This window comes from Podarcis vaucheri (genome assembly GCF_965113315.1).
Source record: "Podarcis vaucheri genome assembly, chromosome: 13".
NCBI classification, from domain to species: Eukaryota; Metazoa; Chordata; class Lepidosauria; order Squamata; family Lacertidae; genus Podarcis; species Podarcis vaucheri.
The window spans coordinates 51,680,540-51,701,492 of record NC_138751.1 but is presented as its reverse complement, the minus strand read 5'-3'; the positions used below and the strand labels follow the sequence as shown (position 1 = coordinate 51,701,492).

Genomic DNA, 20,953 nt, shown 5'->3' with positions numbered 1-20,953 from the left:
GGCAATTCAAATCCCCATGACAAGGTGAGCTCCCGTTGCTCTGGCCCAACTCCTGCTAACCTAGCAATTCAAAAGCACACCAGTGCAAGTAGATAAATAGGTACCGCTGCGGCGGGAAGGTAAACGGCATTTCTGTGCGCCTTGGTTTCCATCACGATGTTCCATTGTGCCAGAAGTAGTTTATTCATGCTGGCCACATGACCTAGAAAACTGTCTGTGGACAAACGCTGGCTCCCTCGGCCTGAAAGCGAGATGAATGCCGCAACCCCATAGTTGCCTTTGACTGGACTTAACCATCCAGGGGTCATTTACCTTTTTACCTTTTTTTTTTTTTTTTTTTTACTTGGGGAAATTACCTATGTATTCAAAATGAATGGACTGGCACTGCTGGAGAAGTGTGTCAAGGGTTGGCAAGACCTTGTATAAGACAGACAGCTGTTTATCTTTAAGTGAACTGTGATTTATTTATTTTTTCCTTTGCAACAGATTGGCTCTTGGATGAGCTTTACGGTGATGACACAAACACTTCCAGGTAAGAGCAAAAATAGTCTCCAGCTGGGATCTTTGAATAAACTTGTTCACCATCACCCAGAAAACATTCTAGATGAGAAAAATGATCAGCATGGCTTAGAATTAACTTCTGCAATTGAAGTAGAAATTATAATTATTACATATCTTAACTGAGTCAAGTATTTGTGGTTGATCATCTTTTCAATAATGATTTTAAATATACCTGTATATTATCAATATACATTTAAGTGTGATGGAAGTGCACTGCATTTAAGGACATTTGCTAACAGGCTTGGTGTGCGTCCACCTCACTTCCACCATGCTTAAAAAAGCATGTCTCTGTTTAACCTTTGAGACATTGGAAGGAAGATCAGGCAGCATAATTTGAACTGTAATGGACAGATGTTTTCAAATGTTGTATGAAGGAATGGAAATGTGTAATATTTTTTTTTTATCCCCTACCATGATTGTGAACCAGAAAGCAAAAGAAACAAACTTTCAGCCCTGCTGATTAAAATAGGCACCACTAACCAATCAGCTAAACCATGGGTAGGCAAGCTAAGGCCCAGGGGCCGGATCTGGCCCAATCGCCTTCTAAATCCAGCCCGCGGACAGTCCAGGAATCAGCATGTTTTTACATGAGTAGAATGTGTCCTTTTGTTTAAAATGCATCTCTGGGTTATTTGTGGTCTGCGGGACAGTGGACTGGCTTCCTGCTGAAAAAAAATTGCTGACCCCAGACCTAAATCTTTGTTGATAAACCTATCAAATTCATTAAAAAAGCCCATACCCCTTTTATGAAATACATTTTTTTCGCTGTGTATTTCTGCTTGCCCCTGCTAACACTGGAATTCAAAATATGCCCCTCTAGTTTCCTTGTGCTAAGACTGCATTTGCAGCACTGATAATGTACCTGATCCAGATGATTAATAACCTTTATTAACTTCAGTTGTAGAGAATTAGGAATGAACTTAACATTCTCCCAGTGAAATAAGTGGGAGAGGAACATGTTTACCTTTGACTGGATTATATTTATCTTGCTTGGATGATGCCCACTATCCATATGTAAATCAGTGGTAGTCAACGTGTTGCCTTCCCATCTTCCCTGGCCATGGGCCATGTTGACTGAGGCTGATGGGAATTGGAGTCCACATTGCATTGAAGGGCATTACAGTGGCTACCTCTGGTGTAAATTAATTTTAGAGATGGGTGGAAGCCACAAGTTTTGTTCTGCCGCATTTTTGGTGGATAGAACAGGATGAACATTTCCTTGGAAGAACTCCATAGCTGACCCCAGCACATTTTTTAGGAGCAAGCAAAGTTGGCATATCCTAGTGGGCACCCCAGTGTGCCTCCCTGGAAGATACCCTACCCAAGACTGGCTCTAGAGATTCTGCTATAACCCCAAGGAGTTGAGGTGGCCCTGAGCCTGAACTGAATCCCAAACAGAACAAGGGAGATCATGACTAGCAGCATGAGTCTTTCTCCCATCTCTAAGCCTCAGTCATGAGGAAGAAGGAGGAAAAGCTGCAGCTGCTGGACTCAATTTTTTTTTTAAAAAAAGTTTTACACTCCCACCAGAAGCTATTCCTGCACAGATAGGGTAGGTTCAAGGAAGGGGCCATGTTGGTCTGATGCAACTGAAATAAATTTCAAAATTAAAAAAAATTGTCCAGTAGCACTTTAGAGACCAACTAAGTTTGTTCTTGGTATAAGCTTTTGTGTGCATGCACACTTCTTCAGATACACTGAAACAGAAGTCACTAGATCCTTATATATAGTGGGAGAGTGGGGTGGGGTTTTTCTCAGAAGGGTAGTAGGAGACGGGTGATTGACTCAATGGATATGGTAAACCTGCTGACAACTGTTACCGACTGCAGTTAGTCCTACAGGAAAAAGCAAGGGATGTTGTTGTTTAGTCGTTTAGTCGTTTAGTCGTGTCCGACTCTTCATGACCCCATGGACCAGAGCACACCAGGCACTCCTGTCTTCCACTGCCTCCCACAGTTTGGTCAAACTCATGCTGGTAGCTTCAAGAACACTGTCCAACCATCTCATCCTCTGTCGTCCCCTTCTCCTTGTGCCCTCCATCTTTCCCAACATCAGGGTCTTTCCCCAGGAGTCTTTTCTTCTCATGAGGTGGCCAAAGTCTTGGAGCCTCAGCTTCAGGACCTGTCCTTCCAGTGAGCACTCAGAGCTGATTTCCTTCAGAATGGATGGGTTGGATCTTCTTGCAGTCCATGGGACTCTCAAAAATCTCCTCCAGCACCATAATTCAAAAGTGTAATAAAACATTAAACATTTTTTTAAAAAATCCCTATACAGGGCTGCCTTCAGATGTCTTCTTCACCCAAGCTGTTCCTTCACATGCCCAAGTTCAGCATTTCCTCTAATGTCTCAACCAGGAAGTTGTGGTTAAGGACTCCCCTCAAAGTAGGATATGACCTGAACTGAATCCCAAACAGAACAAGGCAGATCATGTCTGGCAGCAGGAGTCTTCCTCTCATCTCTAAACCTCACTCATGAGGAAGAAGGAAGATAAGCTGCAGCTGCTGGACTTAATTTAAAAAAGAAGAAATTTTACACCCCCTCCAGAAACTATTCCTGCACAGATAGAGAAGGGCAAGACTTGGTCATATGCTTAAAACAAGTATGTTATGTTTTGTGTCTTCTTCATTATGTGGTTAGGTAGGAAATGATTCTTCTGACATGCCACTGTCGATACCTGGAGATCAGTAGTCTTTTTCTTCCCTCTCTCTTCAGTTGGAGTTTTTGCGTTACTAATGGCTATCCAGATGGCTCAATGGGCCCGAAAGAAGCATCAACTTTACCTGAAGAAGTGTGCTACGTACAGGTGGAGAAAAAGAGCCATGATTCCATTTATACTGTAAATGCAAGCAGAAACGGCCTGTGAAGATCCAGCATGAAAAGTAAAACAACAACAACAGAAATTTGATTTGTTTAGTTATGGAATAGGATGCTTTCGGACACACCTACATCTAAGTTTTTTGTTTAAGTGAAATGCAAATATCGAGCCCAGGATCCAAAGCACTATTTTAAGTTAACAGAGAGCATGTGCTAGACATACAAAATGTCACGTGGTTCGACTTGGCCATCTCCAGCTCAAAAGAGTTGTCGGGAGCAGGTTAGACGGTTTCTGCCCCTGGAGCCACTGTTAGTAGGAATTTATAACACTGGACAAAATGTACCAATGGTCTGGCACTGTGGGATTCTTTGTGTGTCACATTAATTGTAAAAAAAGGACCCTGTTCCCCCTGTGGACCCCCCCCCCCCAATCTGCAGGTGGCATGTTGAGAGCCAGTGTGGTGTAGTGGTTCAGAGCGGTAGTCTCGTAATCTGGTGAACCGGGTTCGTGTCTCTGCTCCTCCACATGCAGCTGCTGGGTGACCTTGGGCTAGTCACACTTCTCTGAAGTCTCTCAGCCCCACTCACCTCACAGAGTGTTTGTTGTGGGGGAGGAAGGGAAAGGAGAATGTTAGCTGCTTTGAGACTCCTTCGGGTAGTGATAAAGCGGGATATCAAATCCAAACTCCACGTTGGACTAATAATAATAATGATAATGATAATGATAATAATAATAATATACCCTGCCCATTTGGCTGGGTTTCTCCAGCCACTCTGGGCAGCTCCCAACAGATTAAAACAGAATAAAACATCAAACATAAAAAACTTTCTTAAACAGGGCTGCCTTCAGATGTCTTCTAAAAGTCAGATAGTTGTTTATTTCCTTGATATCTGCTGGGAGGGCATTCCACAGAGTGGGCACCACTACCAAGAAGGCCCTCTCCCTGGTTCCCTGTAGCTTCACTTCTCACAGGGAGGGAACCGCCAGAAGGCCCTCAGAGCTGGACCTCTGTGACCTCAGGTTGAACGATGGGGGTGGAGATGCTCCTTCAGGTATACAGGACCGAGGCCGTTTATGGCTTTAAAGGTCAACACCAACACTTTGAATTGTGCTCGGAAACGTTCTGGGAGCCAATGTAGGTCCGGTGTTATGTGGATAGAATCTCACATGCAGACCAGGTTCTAGTTTTTTTTTTCTTCTTTCAAATAAATCACAGGCACAAATCTAGAAATAAACCAAGAACACAGGCAGATTTGTATGACACACACAAAATCAGGTTTTAGTTCGCTTGTGTAGTGCATGGCACTAGGCCTGCACAGGGCTTTTTGATACCCAGTGTTATAACTCTTCAGCTTAAACCAACAAAGCTAAGGCTAGAATTTGATATCACCTTGATTAGGAGATAAATCCCATTGCACTCTCTTGAACTTATTTGTAACATGCTTTGGGTCAGGATACATAGTCACTGAGCTTCACAGATGCAAATACATTTTTTTTTTCATGTTCTAAACATGGCAATGCGTCCATGCAATTATTTTGTTTACTGTCCACCAGAAACAAGCCAAGGTTCATATAAGAATCTTGCTTGAATGGATTACAGACTTCTTATTCTTTCGGGGTTTGGAATTAATTTGCCTCTTCTGATTAGATAACTCTTGAATGAATGAGCAGATACAAAAGCCATTGTCTGAATTAGTAATTAAATGGTAATTGTGATTAAATATGCTTCTGTTCCTAGGTTATTATGGAATTAGATGGCAGGAAATAGATGGATTAAATTAGTTTAAACTTAGCAGACTAGGTAAAACTTTTTATTTTCAAATGTATCGAGACTCGATCTAATATAGTTCAATTGTACCAATAACATATTCATTATTTTCTTTACTACAGTACCTATTCCTTAAATTGTACGGGAGTTTTAAATAAAAAATGCTATTTTTTGAGAGCTGTGTGCAACATCATATTTTGACATGCATGGAAGACATCCATCAGTATCTGTGTTCCTCTCCCAAAACTGTTACGCATGACCAGTTGTCAAAATGACTTCAACTGGATACAAGTCAATGTGCTTGCTTATTGGAAAATGTTATTTCTAGAGTAATAATAATAATAATAATAATAATAATAATAATAATAATAATTTATTATTTATAGCCTGTCCATCTGGCTGAGGTTCCCCAGCCACTCTGAGCAGCTCCCAATCAAGTGTTAAAAACAATACAGCATTAAATATTAAAAACTTCCCTAAACAGTGACCTCCTAGACTGAATACAGTGGTGCCTCGCAAGATGAAAAGAATCCGTTCTGTGATTCTCTTCGTCTAGCGGTTTTTTCGTCTTGCGAAGCAAGCCCATTGACGGATTAGCGGATTAGCGCTATTAGCGCTTTTAGCGGCTTTTAGCGGCTTATCTGCTGATCAGATCAGCTGATAAGCGGCTTAGCGGCTTAGAAAAGGGGGGGGGAGGGAAAAAAACCAGCAGGAACTCGCAAGACATTGTCGTCTTGCGAAGCAAGCCCATAGGAAATTCATTTTGCGAAGCACCTCCAAAACGGAAAACTCTTTCGTCTAGCGAGTTTTCCGTCTTGCGAGGCATTTGTCTTGTGGGGCACCACTGTAGCTGAGAAAACAATTGTAGTTATGGAGAGATGTCATACGAGTCAAGAGGTTTGGCTTTCAGCACCCGAAAGCAGCGGCAAACGGTTCTCTATGAAGAGAACAACAGACTGCAAGCCTCTTATATCATCCTGTTGGAGGGCAGGAGAGATCATGCAGTTCCCAGACCTTCTGAGATCTAGAAATGCTCCTGCTGTCTGAGTTAATTATTTTAATCTGTTCTGCTGTTATTGCACCTTGAAAGAAAGAAAGAAAGAAAGAAAGAAAGAAAGAAAGAAAAGTAACAACAGTTTAAAAACCTAAATAACTAACTGCCATTTCAATTGAAAGACAAGTAAGTTAACAGCACCCTCTAGGGGCTAAATTTTATACACTACACTACACACACACACACACACAGAGAGAGAGAGAGAGAGAGAGAGAGAGAGAGAGAGAGAGAGAGAGAGAAACACATTTATTACAATAGATAGGAGGAACAAAATCTGTTTACAAAAACTAATTCCTTCCCAACCTTGTGCACAATGTGATTCCACACAGATCTGTATTACATTGCACACCGCCCTAATACAGTAGTACTGATATGCTTTTATAAATAATAAACGAACAGATAACACTGCAACTGATCCACCAATCTGTCTGTCTACCTGCCTCACACCTGACACTACATTGTGACATCAGGTGTGTGGGGGCAGCTAAGCATGGTTTGTGGAAAACGGCCTTGTGGGCCCAGTTGAAACCGGTGCCAAAGGCCCTGTATATTCCCAGTATAAAATGGCATACAATCTGACATAACATAAGTCTGTTAGTGGTGGATTTGTACTGGATCAGCAGCACACACTTTATTAATTAATTAAATTCATCTATTTCATAAAATAAACACACTGCTTGAATGTAAAACAACACCACCACAAAGCAGTTTACATAAGATTCCCCTGCCTACCTTTGTGATAAACCATGTTTACTGAAATATCACAGACATCGTCCTGTTGTCCCCATATTCCTTTTCCTCTTCTGTTATCATCCATACTGTCAGTGACTCTAAGGGGGTCATCCAGACTTGCCAGTGCCCTGCCTCTTTCCCCCGAGGAAACCCAATCTTTACCGTTGAATCGGAGCAAACGCCAGACAGGTTTTCTCTGGATTGATGTTTGCTCTGATTTATCGCTGAAGAGCGGATTTTCCCAGGGAAAGCAGAGGGGCAAAGACCAGACTGCTTGGACCCATGGCTAGAAATTGAGAGACAAGCGGGAAACCGCTCAGACCTGTGAAGCGCAAGTCTGGGTGAGTTAGTTTAAAGATCCCAACCCAACTCTCTCCTTCTAGTGATATACACATGTAGACCAGGGGCAGAGGAAGGGGGGTGCGGTGGGGGCGGGCCACCCTGGGTGTCACCACTGAGGGGAGTGTGGTGTAGTGGTTAAGAGCCGTGGACTCGTAATCTGGTGAACTGGGTTCGCTTCCCCGCTCCTCCACATGCAGCTGCTGGGTGACCTTGGGCTAGTCACACTTCTCTGAAGTCTCTCAGCCTCACTCATCTCACAGAGTGTTTATTGGGGGGAGGAAGGGAAAGGAGAATGTTAGGCGCTTTGAGACTCCTTAAAGGTAAAGGGACACCTGACCATTAGGTCCAGTCATGGCCGACTCTGGGGTTGTGGCGCTCATCTCACTTTATTGCCCGAGGGAGCCGGCGTACAGCTTCCGGATCATGTGGCCAGCATGACTAAGCCACTTCTGGAGAACCAGAGCAGCGTACGGAAATGCCGTTTACCTTCCTGCCGGAGTGGTACCTCTTTATCTACTTGCACTTTGACGTGCTTTCGAACTGCTAGGTTGGCAGGAGCAGGGACCGAGCAACGGGAGCTCACCCCGTCATGGGGATTCGAACAGTCGACCTTCTGATCGGCAAGTCCTAGGCTCTGTGGTTTAACCCACAGCGCCGCCCATGTCCCTTTTTGAGACTCCTTCGGGTAGTGATAAAGTGGGATATCAAATCCAAACTCTTCTTCTTCTTCTGAGCCACACGTCTCTCCTGGGATTGACACGGTGGCTTGGGCACTCACAGGCTCCACGCTGCCCCAAACGATCTGCCTGCTGCCTCCCCCCTCCCCAGCTATAGGGCGGCTGAGTGGGAGAAGGCAGGCAGACTCCTCAGAAGCCCTGTGAAGCATCCTGCTCCGGCTTGCCCCACCCCACCAGCGACCGGCCCTGCCCCTGTGGGCAGCTGGCCCCGCCCCTGGGCACAGGGCACATATGCTGCCCCAGGCGCCCAATCAGCTTGCTCCACTGCTGATATAGCTTTTTTCATATAGCAGGAGTGATTATAGACTCATGATGTTCCTATGGAGTGGCCTATTTTCACTTTGGAAACATTTACTTAGGCTATGTTGCATATTGGGTAACCTTTGGACACTGTTCGAAAACTATATTAACAATTTTGTTTTTAAAAAACAGAAGACTTTCTATTAGGAATTACAGGTACTAAGATACCAAAGGACCAGAAAAGATTGTTTATGTATGTGACAACAGCTGCACGGATGCTATTAGCCCAGAGACAGAAGGAAGAAATAACCCCAGCCAAAGAAGAATTGCAAATCAGGTTGATGGTATGTGCTGAAATGGCAAAATTAACATGGAAGCTCAGAAATCAAGAAGACAAGAACTTTAAAAAAAGAATGGGAAAAGTTTATAATTTATTTATGAGACCATTGTAAACATTGAGACCATTATGAGACCATTGTAAGATTAAAACAACAGCAGGATTTTAATCACACTTGTAAAGTAATGGAAAGTATGGATAATTTGGAAGGATAAAATTTGGATAAACATTGATGCAGTGGTACCACGGGTTAAGAACTTAATTCATTCTGGAGGTCTGTTCTTAAACTGAAACTGTTTTTAACCTGAGGTACCACTTTAGCTAATGGGGCCTCCCGCTGCTGCCGCTCCACAATTGCTGTTCTCATCCTGAAGCAAAGTTCTTAACATGAGGTACTATTTCTGGGCTAGCTGAGTCTGTAACCTGAATTGTCTGTAACCTGAAGCGTCTGTAACCCGAGGTACCACTGTATGCAGTTGTAAATATTATCAGTAGGACCCATGGAAGGGATGAGGGAAAGTCAGGAGATTCAGAGTAATCTTGCTATTTGATTTTTTTATATATATAATATTTTATTAGGTTTTATCCATAAAAAAGTTTAGAAAAATACAAAGAACAAAAAAGATACAAAGTTACAAAAAAGATACAAAAAAGATACAAAGTTACAAAATACAGAAATACAAACATTAAACACAAAAAAGAAAAGAAAAACACATATAAAAAGACAAAAATTCCTTCTTTCTTAATTTCTCCTCTTGGATTAACTTAGTTTCCTGACTACCTCGCGTCTCCCAAAAATGGGAGACGCTTGCTATTTGAATCTTGAATTGTTTTTTGTTGTATGTATATATATATATATATATATATATATATATATATATATATATATGCTTTCGTAGATTTTCACGGGTACAGGAATGCAGGTTTTGGTGTCTTCGGGTGTCTTCCCGTGTAAGAGTCGGGGTGTCTGGGCGACGTTTCGACGAGGTCTCACTCGTCATCTTCAGGCTGGTGCTTTCGGCTTCTTGTTACTGTTCCAGTAACAAGAAGCCGAAAGCACCAGCCTGAAGATGACGAGTGAGACCTCGTCGAAACGTCGCCCAGACACCCCGACTCTTACACGGGAAGACACCCGAAGACACCAAAACCTGCATATATATATATATATATATATATATATATATATATATATATATATAATAAAAAGGACAAAAACTACATCTAGCTCAAACTACAGCTAGCAGGCTGTTAACTGGGACCAGTCACCAGGAACATCTGCTACCTTCATAACTCTTTATGGCTGGGCACCTGGGCACCTGAAGGAATGCCTATTTCCATTCCAATGTCAGTTCAGGTGAGTTTTGGCATGCCTTCTCCAGGTGCCCTCATCATCTGTGGTGAAGCAGGTAACAACTGCAGGGTGTAGTTTCTTGGCTGTCATGCTGGTTTATGAATACCCTGCTCAGGGAAACTTACCTGGTGCCAGGTGCAGCAGTAAAAATGGCTAGCATATTTGCAAAGCTAAGCAGGGTCCAGTATGGTTTCAAACTGGAGGGGGACCCATTTATTGAGATTCCAGCATCGCAGGGGGTTGGACTAGATGGCACTCAGAGTCCCTTCTACAATTCTATGATTCTATGAGGTCGTGCTTGCACAAACACCAGATGAAGAACTTTCTTCCTCCTATTTTTAAAACAATTTTAACCCCTATTGTGTTTTTATGCTGCTATCTGCTGTTTTATTCTCTGTTGTCTAGTTATTATTTTGCTGTTTGGTTTTATTGCTTTATTCCAACGGTCTGGGATATAGATGGCTTGACAGGTAAGATATAAAAGTGTAAAACACTAAATAATAACTAAATGACAGAATGAAGGTACTATTCCCCCTGGCAAGTCCTATATGTTGCAATTACATGCGATATTAATGATGACAAACATTTAGCTAGGTTGCCTTGAGATGAAAATGGATGCATTAAGATGGAACTCAATAAATTAGATCTATGTTTAAGTGTCATAGAAGCTGGCAGCCACTGGATGTCACTCTCTGAACATAGTTGTGGTAGAGGAAAACCTTGCAAGATTTTAAAAGGGGAAGGAGTACCTGATGACATTCCTGCGTAAGTTCTCTCCTGGAAATACTGATGTACTGATCAATGAAGGTACTTATTTATTATGCTAATGCCAAGTAGGCAAAAAAGAAAAAAGTTGGGGTCAGGAGGACAAACTGAAAGAAGATATTTTATTGCAATCGTATAACATCTTCGGGAGTGGTATGCTTCAAGATGGGACGTGGGTGGCGCTGTGGTCTAAAACACAGAGCCTAGGACTTGCCGATCAGAAGGTCGGCGGTTCGAATCCCCACGACGGGGTGAGCTCCCGTTGTCCGGTCCCAGCTTCTGCCAACCTAGCAAGTGCAAGTAGATAAATAGGTACCGCTCCAGCGGGAAGGTAAACGGCGTTTCCGTGCGCTGCTCTGGTTTCACTAGAAGTGGCTTAGTCATGCTGGCCACATGACCCGGAAAAACGGTCTGCGGACAAACGTCGGCTCCCACGGCCAGTAAAGCGAGATGAGCACCACAGCCCCAGAGTCGTTCCGACTGGACTTAACTGTCAGGGGTCCCTTTACCTTTACCTATGTTTTAAGATAAACAGTATAAATATTTGGCAGAACCAAGTATCCCCTAAAACCACTTGTAAGCTTCATGTCATGAAGCCAGCAGAGGAGGGTTGAACTTGATCTTGTTCAGAACATCGTGGCTGTTGGCATCTGTCTGTCTCAGGAGACAATAGAGGACAGCACCTTCTGGGGCAAAGTCAAACTGTTAGAAGCTTGCAGTGCCGGCTGTGGCTCTAGAGACTGATACAGGTGAGATGTGTTTGGGGGCAGGTGAAGGCGTCCAGTTGTGCTGCTGCAGATGCACCATGGGATTTCTTCTCTCTGAATTCCTCCCAGCAGTGATTCCTCCTCTGGTCACGGCTATGGCTGCACGACCTGTCTGTGTCTGTCTCCAGGCATTGCAGTCGTCTGCAAGGGATTCCCACACAGCAGGGTTAATGTAATGCAGAGTTGGTCTGCCAAAGGGCCTGGTGCCTGAAGCTAACTTCTTATAGAGCGTGTCTGTGGGGATCTTGCCATCTTCCATTCTTTGGACGTGACCAAACCAGTGTAGACATTGCTGAGAATGTTTTGGCACTGCTCTAGCAAAAGCCCTGTCCTCTTCAGAAGATCCTTAGATGAACTTCCAGCTGTCCAGGTAAGCACATGTGAGAGAAGGTAACATTTGACATATTCTGGTCCCCGATCATTTAGGGGGCAGAAGTGGCCAACATGGGTCATGTCCAGACTACATGGGACTACAGTTCCCATAATTCCTGAGAGTTGGCCATGTGGCTGGGACTGATGGGACTTGGAGTTCAAATACATCTGGCCAGCATCACAATAGCTATCCTTAATTTAGGGCAGGCAAAGGCAAACTCGCTCCCGCTGCTTGCGGAGAGTTGCCTGCATGCCGAAGCCTGCGCGCGCTGAGATCAGTGCGTCCAGGCTTCGCGGACCTCTCTGCAAGCAGCGGGAGCCAGCGCTGGGCTCCCACGGCTTGCAGAAAGCTGCCTGTTTCGGGGCTGGGGTCGGGGGAAGCTCGGGCCTCCCCCACCCCAGCCCCGCGCCTGGGGGAAAAATAATTTCCCCCCTTTATTTCCCCCCCCAAAAAAAAAACTAGGTGCGCCTTATGGGAAGGTGCGTCCTATAGGGCGAAAAATACGGTAAACAGTAGTTGTACAGCAGTTGTACACACACAATCTCTCACCTACGTTGATAAAAACAAGGCACATTAAATGCTTAAATATATTACTTTTGTTCTGTGTTTACTGTCAGTACAAATGTCTTGTAAGCGGGTATTTTTTAAATTAAATTAACCACAAGGGTTGCTGTTATGGGGGAGCAATGAGCCACATATAGAATCCAACTCCAGACTGGATTATGCAAGGAATCACATACCAAACTGGAGCAATCTAGAACACAATGCCCTGCACCATAACTGTCCACGGAGATGAGTATCCTAGTTTTGCCACCTTGTCAATTTTCTACGTGGATTGGAGGATATCTCTGAAGGGAGAGCGCCCCTGAACTCCTGGAGGGGGGGGGGCGTCATTTGTCACAAAGGGCAAATGAAGCCTGTGAAGATCAAGAAAAGGCAACAATATTCACCCTTCCTTCCCCACAGGTGGGCGGGGTTTGTGGCACCGAGCAGGGCTCACCTGGGCAGGTGCCACCCACCTGCTTGAGCCGGCCTTTGACCCACCCTTGGCCAGGAAGGACAATGGCCGGCCAGGGGTGGGCCTAAGGCCAAAAGAAAAGAGGATGACTCTGTTGCTCAAGCCTCTTTTGCTGTTCTTCCTTCCAGGATCACCCACCCACCCTCCCTCAAATTAATAATTTCTTGCCTCCATAATTTCATTCTAGGTCAGCAATCTTCAATTTGATGATTCTTTCCTCACAGGCTAATATTTTGCCTTCCAGGTCAGCAGGCACTGCTGAGGTCTTAAGATGGTTGCTGTATTCAGAACCGGGAAGGAATTTTCCCTGCATTGGCAGGTTTCGCCTTCCCCGTAGCATTTTGTCACAACTTTGGTGGTTTTTAGGCCTTGGCAAGGTATCATAGAATAGAATCATAGAATCATAGAGTTGGAAGAGACCACAAGGGCCATCGAGTCCAACCCCCCGCCAAGCAGGAAACACCATCAGAGCACTCCTGACATATGGTTGTCAAGCCTCTGCTTAAAGACCTCCAAAGTAGGAGACTCCACCACACTCCTTGGCAGCAAATTCCACTGTCAAACAGCTCTTACTGTCAGGAAGTTCTTCCTAATGTTTAGGTGGAATCTTCTTTCTTGTAGTTTGGATCCATTGCTCCGTGTCCGCTTCTCTGGAGCAGCAGAAAACAACCTTTCTCCCTCCTCTATGTGACATCCTTTTATATATTTGAACATGGCTATCATATCACCCCTTAACCTCCTCTTCTCCAGGCTAAACATGCCCAGCTCCCTTAGCCGTTCCACATAAGACATTGTTTCCAGGCCTTTGACCATTTTGGTTGCCCTCCTTTAGTCTATCCTTTAGTCTAACATCAAGTTGGGGGGGGGATGCATTCATGCTCCCTCCCCATGCGGCGGCGCTTGCAGGGCCCATTTAAAGGGCAAAAAGCAGGAGTCCCTGGCCCTAGAGCAGCGGCATGTAGGTCAAACTCCCGGGACGAGGTCGGTGGAAGGGCATGCTGTCTAAGTTTGCGCTTTGCAGTCCCCTCTCACCGGGCCTCATCTGCCTGCATATCCTCAGCCAGGTGGGCTGAGAGGGTTACCTGCCAAGGCCTGTGCCAAGTTTCCCACTTCTGGAGTTCAATAAAGTTGTGGCCAATTTGAACCCATACTCTGGTCTCTTGTCTCATCATTTGAGGTAAAGGGGTAGGCACCACAGACAGGGTTTAGCACGTGTGCCCGCGATGAATATTTATTCAGGCATTGCCAAAGAATCACTGAAAGGGAGAGAACTTTCAGCTCATCTTTAGTTCCTTTTCTTTGACTTTATAAGAAGTTTGTTGGCACAGCCCTCACCTTCACCCCACAACCCTCCCATGTCTCATCTTCCTTTTAAATCTGTTTGTTGATTGCCAAAGCTGTAACCCCAGACTTTGCTTCCTGAAGAGTAGAAGTGTGAATCTGTATACTTTTTGTTACCTGCTGCGCTTAGCACATCTCCAGACTTAATGATTGCTATTTTTGCTCAATTGCTTTTTGCTTGTGTACTTTGTGGAAATAGTTGCAAAGTGATTTTAAATATTTAAAGAAGCAGAATAGCAGCATGTTGCTCTCAACAAAATTACTGTGTCTGCTGGAACAGCTGCAATTTCATTACACCGGAAACTGCAAACACTGGAGAATCCCATGTTCAGGGGTTGTTGTTTTTTCAAAGCATTTGGAAAGCTTACATTTACATTATAATTAATGATTTTTTTTCTTTTTCTTTTTAAAACCCCCAGAAGATTAAAAGCAGTATATAATTGGAAAGTGCTGTAGGCTCTGAAAAACAAAAAAACCCTTTAGGTTAGAGATTAAAAGTCAGTTTACAGAAAAGAAGGTAATGAAAGAGAAATTGAAACAACATTAATAAATCAGGAGAAAGCTTGGTAATGAAACAATGAACTATCCCAAGAGAGAAAGCAGAGATCAGAAAGTAAAAGAAAATCAGTAGGTCAAAGACAGAAGCCACAATTCACTTTAAAAAAAAACAACCCAACACAACAAAATAGCATCTTTGGGAGTGCATTAAAGTAACTTAGAATGGAAGAATCATAGTGTTTTAGAATTAGAATTCCAAACCCATGTAATGGGGACATCTACACTAGCCAGGAAAGAAAACCAATTGCAAATGGATTGATTTGGAATCCTCAGTTCATGGTCCTCTCTGAACTCTTGGATCTAAAGATGAAGAAGAAGACCCAGAGAGTGCTTCTTCTCAACCTGTGGAAGATGAGGAAGGGGTTTGGGCTGCAGCCTGCTGTGACAGAGCAAAGGATTTCTGAGAAGGAGGCAGGCCTTGCAAACTTCTCCAGGGAGAGGTGGTGCAACCAGGGAAGGGAGAAGACTTGTCCTCTTTGAAGCAGTGCCAGCCTCTGGGCCACAAATCCTCACGAGAACAGGAAGTTTCATGAGTAGTTGAGCCTTGTCTGAACCCAGCCCCAGAACAAACTGAAAATGGGGCAAGACTTGGCTTTTCCTAGAAATGGCCACATTTCAAGATGAAACTGGAGAAAAACATTATTGGCTGCAGCTGCCACATATGTATCCAGGAATAAACCTGGGTCCAGGTACAATTCCAAATTCTTCAAGGAGAATACAGCGGAACCTTGGTTCTCAAACTTAATCCATTCTGGAAGTCCGTTCGACTCCTGAAACCATTCGAAAACCAAGGTGCAGCTTCCGATTGGCTACAGAAGCTTCCTGCACTCAACCAGAAACCACGTTGGATGTTCGGCTACCAAAAAACGTTCGAAAACCGGAACAATTACTTCTGGGTTTTTGGCATTCAGGAGCCAATTTGTTTGTCAACTAAGCCGTTTGAGAACCAAGCTTTGACTGTACAATCCACTGAGAACACGTTGAACACCACTATTCAGATCTGCCTTCTCTCTTTTCCTCACTACTTCTGTCTTGTCGGGATGATTCTTCATTTTGTCTTTGCCAACACATTCATCCTCCCGAGTCACTTAACTATGTAAGTTTACCCACGGAAGCAGTCCTCACAGCAGCTTTTTGTCATTTGAGTTTATAACAAAAAGCACACCCAAGGGGTTAATTCTGTAGTGTTATTGTATCGCAAATTCTCCCAGCAGAATGAACAGATGGTTGCAGAGTTAGGCTTGTCCTTTTATTGTGTCTTTCTAATGTCTCACAATTGATTTGAGTTGGCATTCGATAATGACAACATTGCATGTGGGAAGGACTTCTTGTGTCTTATCTGTCATGAGACAAAGAAAGCTTGCCAGCCTTTAGTGCCAAAAAAAATTGTGTGCCAAGATGAATAAGATAAATATGGTGTCCTTCACATCTGTCAGTCTTTACATACATGTAATCATCAAGGGTAGCATTGAATTCCACCCGGCTGAAATCCATACTGCAGTTCTGGTGCTGTTCATGGAGAAGGTGTTTCAAAAAACCACCCAGAGTAATGTAAGATGCGTGCTTTCATCTTTGTTGTAGCAAAGGCATGCAAGATGAGGTCCTTGCATGGCCTGGAAATGTTCCTCAGTCACCAAGGACACGGCCCCACCTTATGAATTAAAATTTCTATACTGCTTGGTTGGGAGGGGGGAAAACACTCTCCAAGTGGTGTTCAAATGGAATAAGACAATGAAACTATCAGCAAAAACTGTTAAAAAGAACTATTTAAAAGTTTAAAATAATAACTGAAATCAAGCATAAATGGAAAAAAACAACACCCAGATTAAAGCACACGACAACATTCCACACATCTGGATAGGCTTGCCCGAACAAAATTGTTTTTTTGCAGGCACTGAAAAGTGTACAGTGAGCACACTTGTCAGATGTCAATAGGCAGGGAGTTTGATTTCCTGTGAATGTTCCCAGTGCGTTTCCGAGCACAGTTCAAAGTATTGACCCTGATCTTTAAAGCCCTAAACGGCCTTGGTCCAGTATACCTGAAGGAGCATCTCCACCCCCATCGTTCAGCCCGGACACTGAGGTCCAGCTCCAAGGGCCTTCTGGTGGTTCCCTCCCTGCGAGAAGTGAAGCTACAGGGAACCAGGCAGAGGGCCTTCTCGGTAGTGGCGCCCACCATGTGGAGCGCCCTCCCATCAGGGAAATAAGGAAATAAACAACTATCTGACTTTTAGAAGACATCTGAAGGCAGCCCTATTTAGGGAAGTTTTTAATGTTTTATGTTTTATTGTGTTTTTAATATTCTGTTGGGAGCCGCCCAGAGTTGCTGGGGAAACCCAGCCAGATGGGTGGGGTATAAATAATGAAATTATTATTTATTATTATTAATAGTGCACCACCATCTTGGCCTGGTTGCAAATCTACAACCAGTGCAGGCCTCTGAGCAAAGGTGTTATATCATACTCTCCAACATCCCAGTGGTGTAAATCCGGAGACGACTCGGACCCCCAACACAAAATCACCCTCCCACCAACACTTCCCCACCCCCTGTGCATTCTACCATGTTACCTCTTGCTCACCTCTTCTCCAGGCTGAGTTGGCAGTGGCAGCAACAACAGCTTTGTCCCCAGGCTTCCTTCGGCACCACCCACAGAGTGCAGTCAGTGGAAGCTTGCCCCATGTGCCTCCAGTTGCAATTGACCAATTTCTCAGCTATGGAAACCAATTCACCCACAGTGCCTCCATTTTGCCAGGAATCAAGTTCAGCTTATTTCCCCTGCCCCATTCATCTCATCACTGCATCCAAGCAGTGGTTCGTGGACTGCATGGTCTCTCCCAGTTCAGATGTTATGGAGAAATAGAACTGAGTGCCATCTGCATACTGATGACAGCTTGCCCCCAAACACCATAGCTGTCAACTTACAGATTTGAAAATAAGGGACCAGCAGCCTTGAAAATAAGGGATCAGCAGCCAAAATAAGGGACCTGCAACCTCACCTGTTCCAGGCACCAGTGGCGTAGCGTGGGTTGTCAGCACCCGGGGCAAGGCAAGTAATTTGCGCCCCCTAACCCGTGGATTTGTGCCCCCTAACCCTAACCCCCAGATGTTGCACCCGGTGCGGCCGGGCCCCCCTGCACTCCCCACGCTACGCCACTGCCAGGCACTCCAGTCTTCCTGTCCTCCTGCAGTCTGGTCAAACTCATGTTGGTAGCTTCGAGAACACTGTCCAACCAACTTTGTAACCAGAGGTTCAACTAAATAGAATCTGAATCACATGCACCACAAGGCCTATGCAGCCTCAACTTAAGATGGCTCCCCGGTCTTGCTTTGCACTGCAAAGTTTGCAGCAGCACATGCAACAAAATGGCACCCAGCATTCAAAAAACCCCTCAGCTTGCATTAACTAGCCACACACACACAGCCCCCCCTCGCCACGAGATCGCCAGTCACCCACCATTTTAGTCAACCAGCTCCTTTCTTTTCCCCCATGAGTCAATCGAAGGAGCCTTCAAAACAAATTCAAAAGCCCCCCTCCCACAAGATCTCCTTTCCTTTTACCCCACCATGTGCCCCCACTGCAGACAGACCTTTTTGCCAGCAAGGGTGAGTGGGCCATTGATGACGTATCCATCCGATTCCGCTCCGAGCACTCAGCACTGGTATGTTCAACTTCTGAGCCCCTCTGAGCCAAAGGCAGAAAGCCCAGCCAGCAGCCAAACGAAGCCTCAAGGAAAACCACCGTAACCTCTCCACTGCGAAGCACTGAGCAAAGGCGAGTCCCCAGGCAACGCAGCCGATTTGATTGGCACAAGGCATGCAAGCTCCACCCCCCAGTCATTCTTAGACTTCTTATTGGGTGAGCAACATAGCCAAGCAACACAGTTGGAGCCTCCCTCCTCCCTGGCCGGCAGGGAGGAAGGGAGAGGAGCTGCTTCCTTTGAAATTTAAGGGACATCATTTAAGGGACATCCATCCATAAGGGACAGCAGTGGGACATGGCGCTGGAATAAGGGGCTGTCCCTTCAAATAAGGGACACTTGACAGCTATGCTAATGACTGCTCCCAGCGGCTTCATATAGATTAGGGGTCAGCAACCTTTTTCAGCTGTGGGCCAGTCCACCGTCCCTCAGACCATGTGATGGGCTGGACTATATTTTGAAATAAAAAATGAACGCATTCCTATGCGCCATAAATAACCCAGAGATGCATTTTAAATAAAAGCACACATTCTGCTCATGTAAAAACACCAGGCAGGCACCATAAATAACCCAGAGATGCATTTTAAATAAAAGGACACATTCTATTCATGTAAAAACGCGCTGATTCCCAGACCATCCATGGGCCGGATTGAGAAGACGATTGGGCCGCATCCTGCCCCCGGGCCTTGGGTTGCCTACACCTGAAATAGATATTAAATGGCACTGGACATAAGATAACCCCCTGTACCCCAAAATGTAGCTGCCAGGGGCCCCCAAAGCACTCTGCTAATGTTACTTTGTGGACTTGGTCCTAGATTTAGGACTGGATTTAGGACTGGACAGTGCTCCTGATAACCATTCTCCGGGGCTGGTCCAGGAGGACAGCATTGTCTCTTTTTTTGTTATTGATATAGAAAGAAAAGAAAAAAGAGGAAACACAAATACCAACTTACACACAGGAATAACAATAGATACTGAATTTTCTTAACAAACAATAAGACATAAATTGGTCTTAACACTAAAGACCCAACCTCCCATCTATTCCATATTTCGATTTCATATAACGTATTGCCATTACACACTTTTATCATGAAGGAATGGGTTTCCCAAACCCAAAACTGACTGTGCAGGCAGTTTAAAACGGGCACCAAAATCCCTATTTTTCCTTAGCTAAAATCCATTAACTTGAGCTCTGAGTCAATGTATAAACAAAACCCTGGCTGTATAAACAAGTGCTCAGAGCCCTCTCCTTTATGAGTTCGTGACGGCAAGGATGACCTTGGCTGTTTTAGTGGAGTAGGGATGACATGTCTATGTCTTATCTTACGTCCTGACGCACCGACTTAGTCCGGGAACAGCGCCAGAGTGTGTTCTTGGAGTTGGTGACCTCTTGCTCCAAGATAAGAGTAGGAACAGGAATACCCTTTTATGGTCAGAAGTACAGGAAGGAATACCCTTTTATGGTTAAAAATACCGGAGCAAGAACATATGTGATGTCAACCTGCATGTATAGGCTGACGTGGTTGGATTCCTGGGGAAGGGGGAAGAGGGTACCTGGAGGATATATATACTGCATGAAATTTCTCATTTCTTTGGACTTGCTGTGGACTGACCACGGAAGTGCCTTTCTGCGGCTCCAGAGAGCAGAAATAAAGAACTCTTTCTCTGAACCAACCCTCGGTGTCATTTGACTTCCTTCCTCCCGTCCAGGAGCAACGCAGAGCCCACCAATCAGTAAAGTCTAATAAGGCTACAATCATTATTAAACTTTTTCTTAATATATTTTAATTCTTATATCTGCCTTGCAACTATTACTGCAGTAATAGTAGTATGAAGTAACATCATTGTCAATGGTATCAAAAGCAATAAACTTTTCTTTCTTTCTTTCTTTCTTTCTTTCTTTCTTTCTTTCTTTCTTTCTTTCACCAGGCACTCTTCTGCAACATCCGTTGCTTCAGAAAAAGAAAATTTGGAATGAAAAGTAGAGCAGAGAATACCTGATCAAAATGTGGACAAATCACTCGCTCTCAAGAATCACAGCCCCAGAAGAAAGATATATCAAAAGCTGACAAGCAGTGCTGTACAAAAGACACGGCCAATAAAAAGCGAGTCAGCTGAGGCTGAAGACTTGATGTGCAGTCTATTTTTAAATAAATTAATAAATATACCCAGATTGGATTATTTTTGAGCCTGTAAAGAATGGTGTGCATTGGACAGGGCAGGGCAGGGGTTGTCACATGTTGCCTGTGAACTATGCTGAGAATATATAGAAGCAGCAAAAATGGCATTCAAAGAACAGGACGCTTCCAGCTGCTAACGGCATAAAAGCTGCCGAGGAGGGTCATTTTAAAAACACATTCAAGTCACCTTAAATGTGAACTCCAAAGAACTGCATTTGGTAGAGAACGGAGGTGCCATGGGAGAAAGGAAGTTTGTTGTAATTGTGAAATCTCTTTAAATCACATTTTACATTAGAATGCATTGATCCATAATTT

General features: G+C 44.3%; 1 protein-coding gene across 1 annotated transcript in view; it reads left to right on the top strand.

The window, feature by feature from the left end:
* The window catches only part of TECRL (trans-2,3-enoyl-CoA reductase like), a 39,249-nt gene extending 35,453 nt beyond the window's left edge, over nt 1-3,796 (top strand). The window contains exons 11-12 of the mRNA XM_082195065.1: nt 487-532; nt 3,274-3,796. Coding sequence (XP_082051191.1) covers nt 487-532; nt 3,274-3,401 — 174 coding nt within the window. The 3' untranslated portion in view covers nt 3,402-3,796. The remainder of the gene's footprint in view (nt 1-486; nt 533-3,273) is intronic.
* The last annotated feature ends 17,157 nt before the right edge of the window (nt 3,797-20,953 follow it).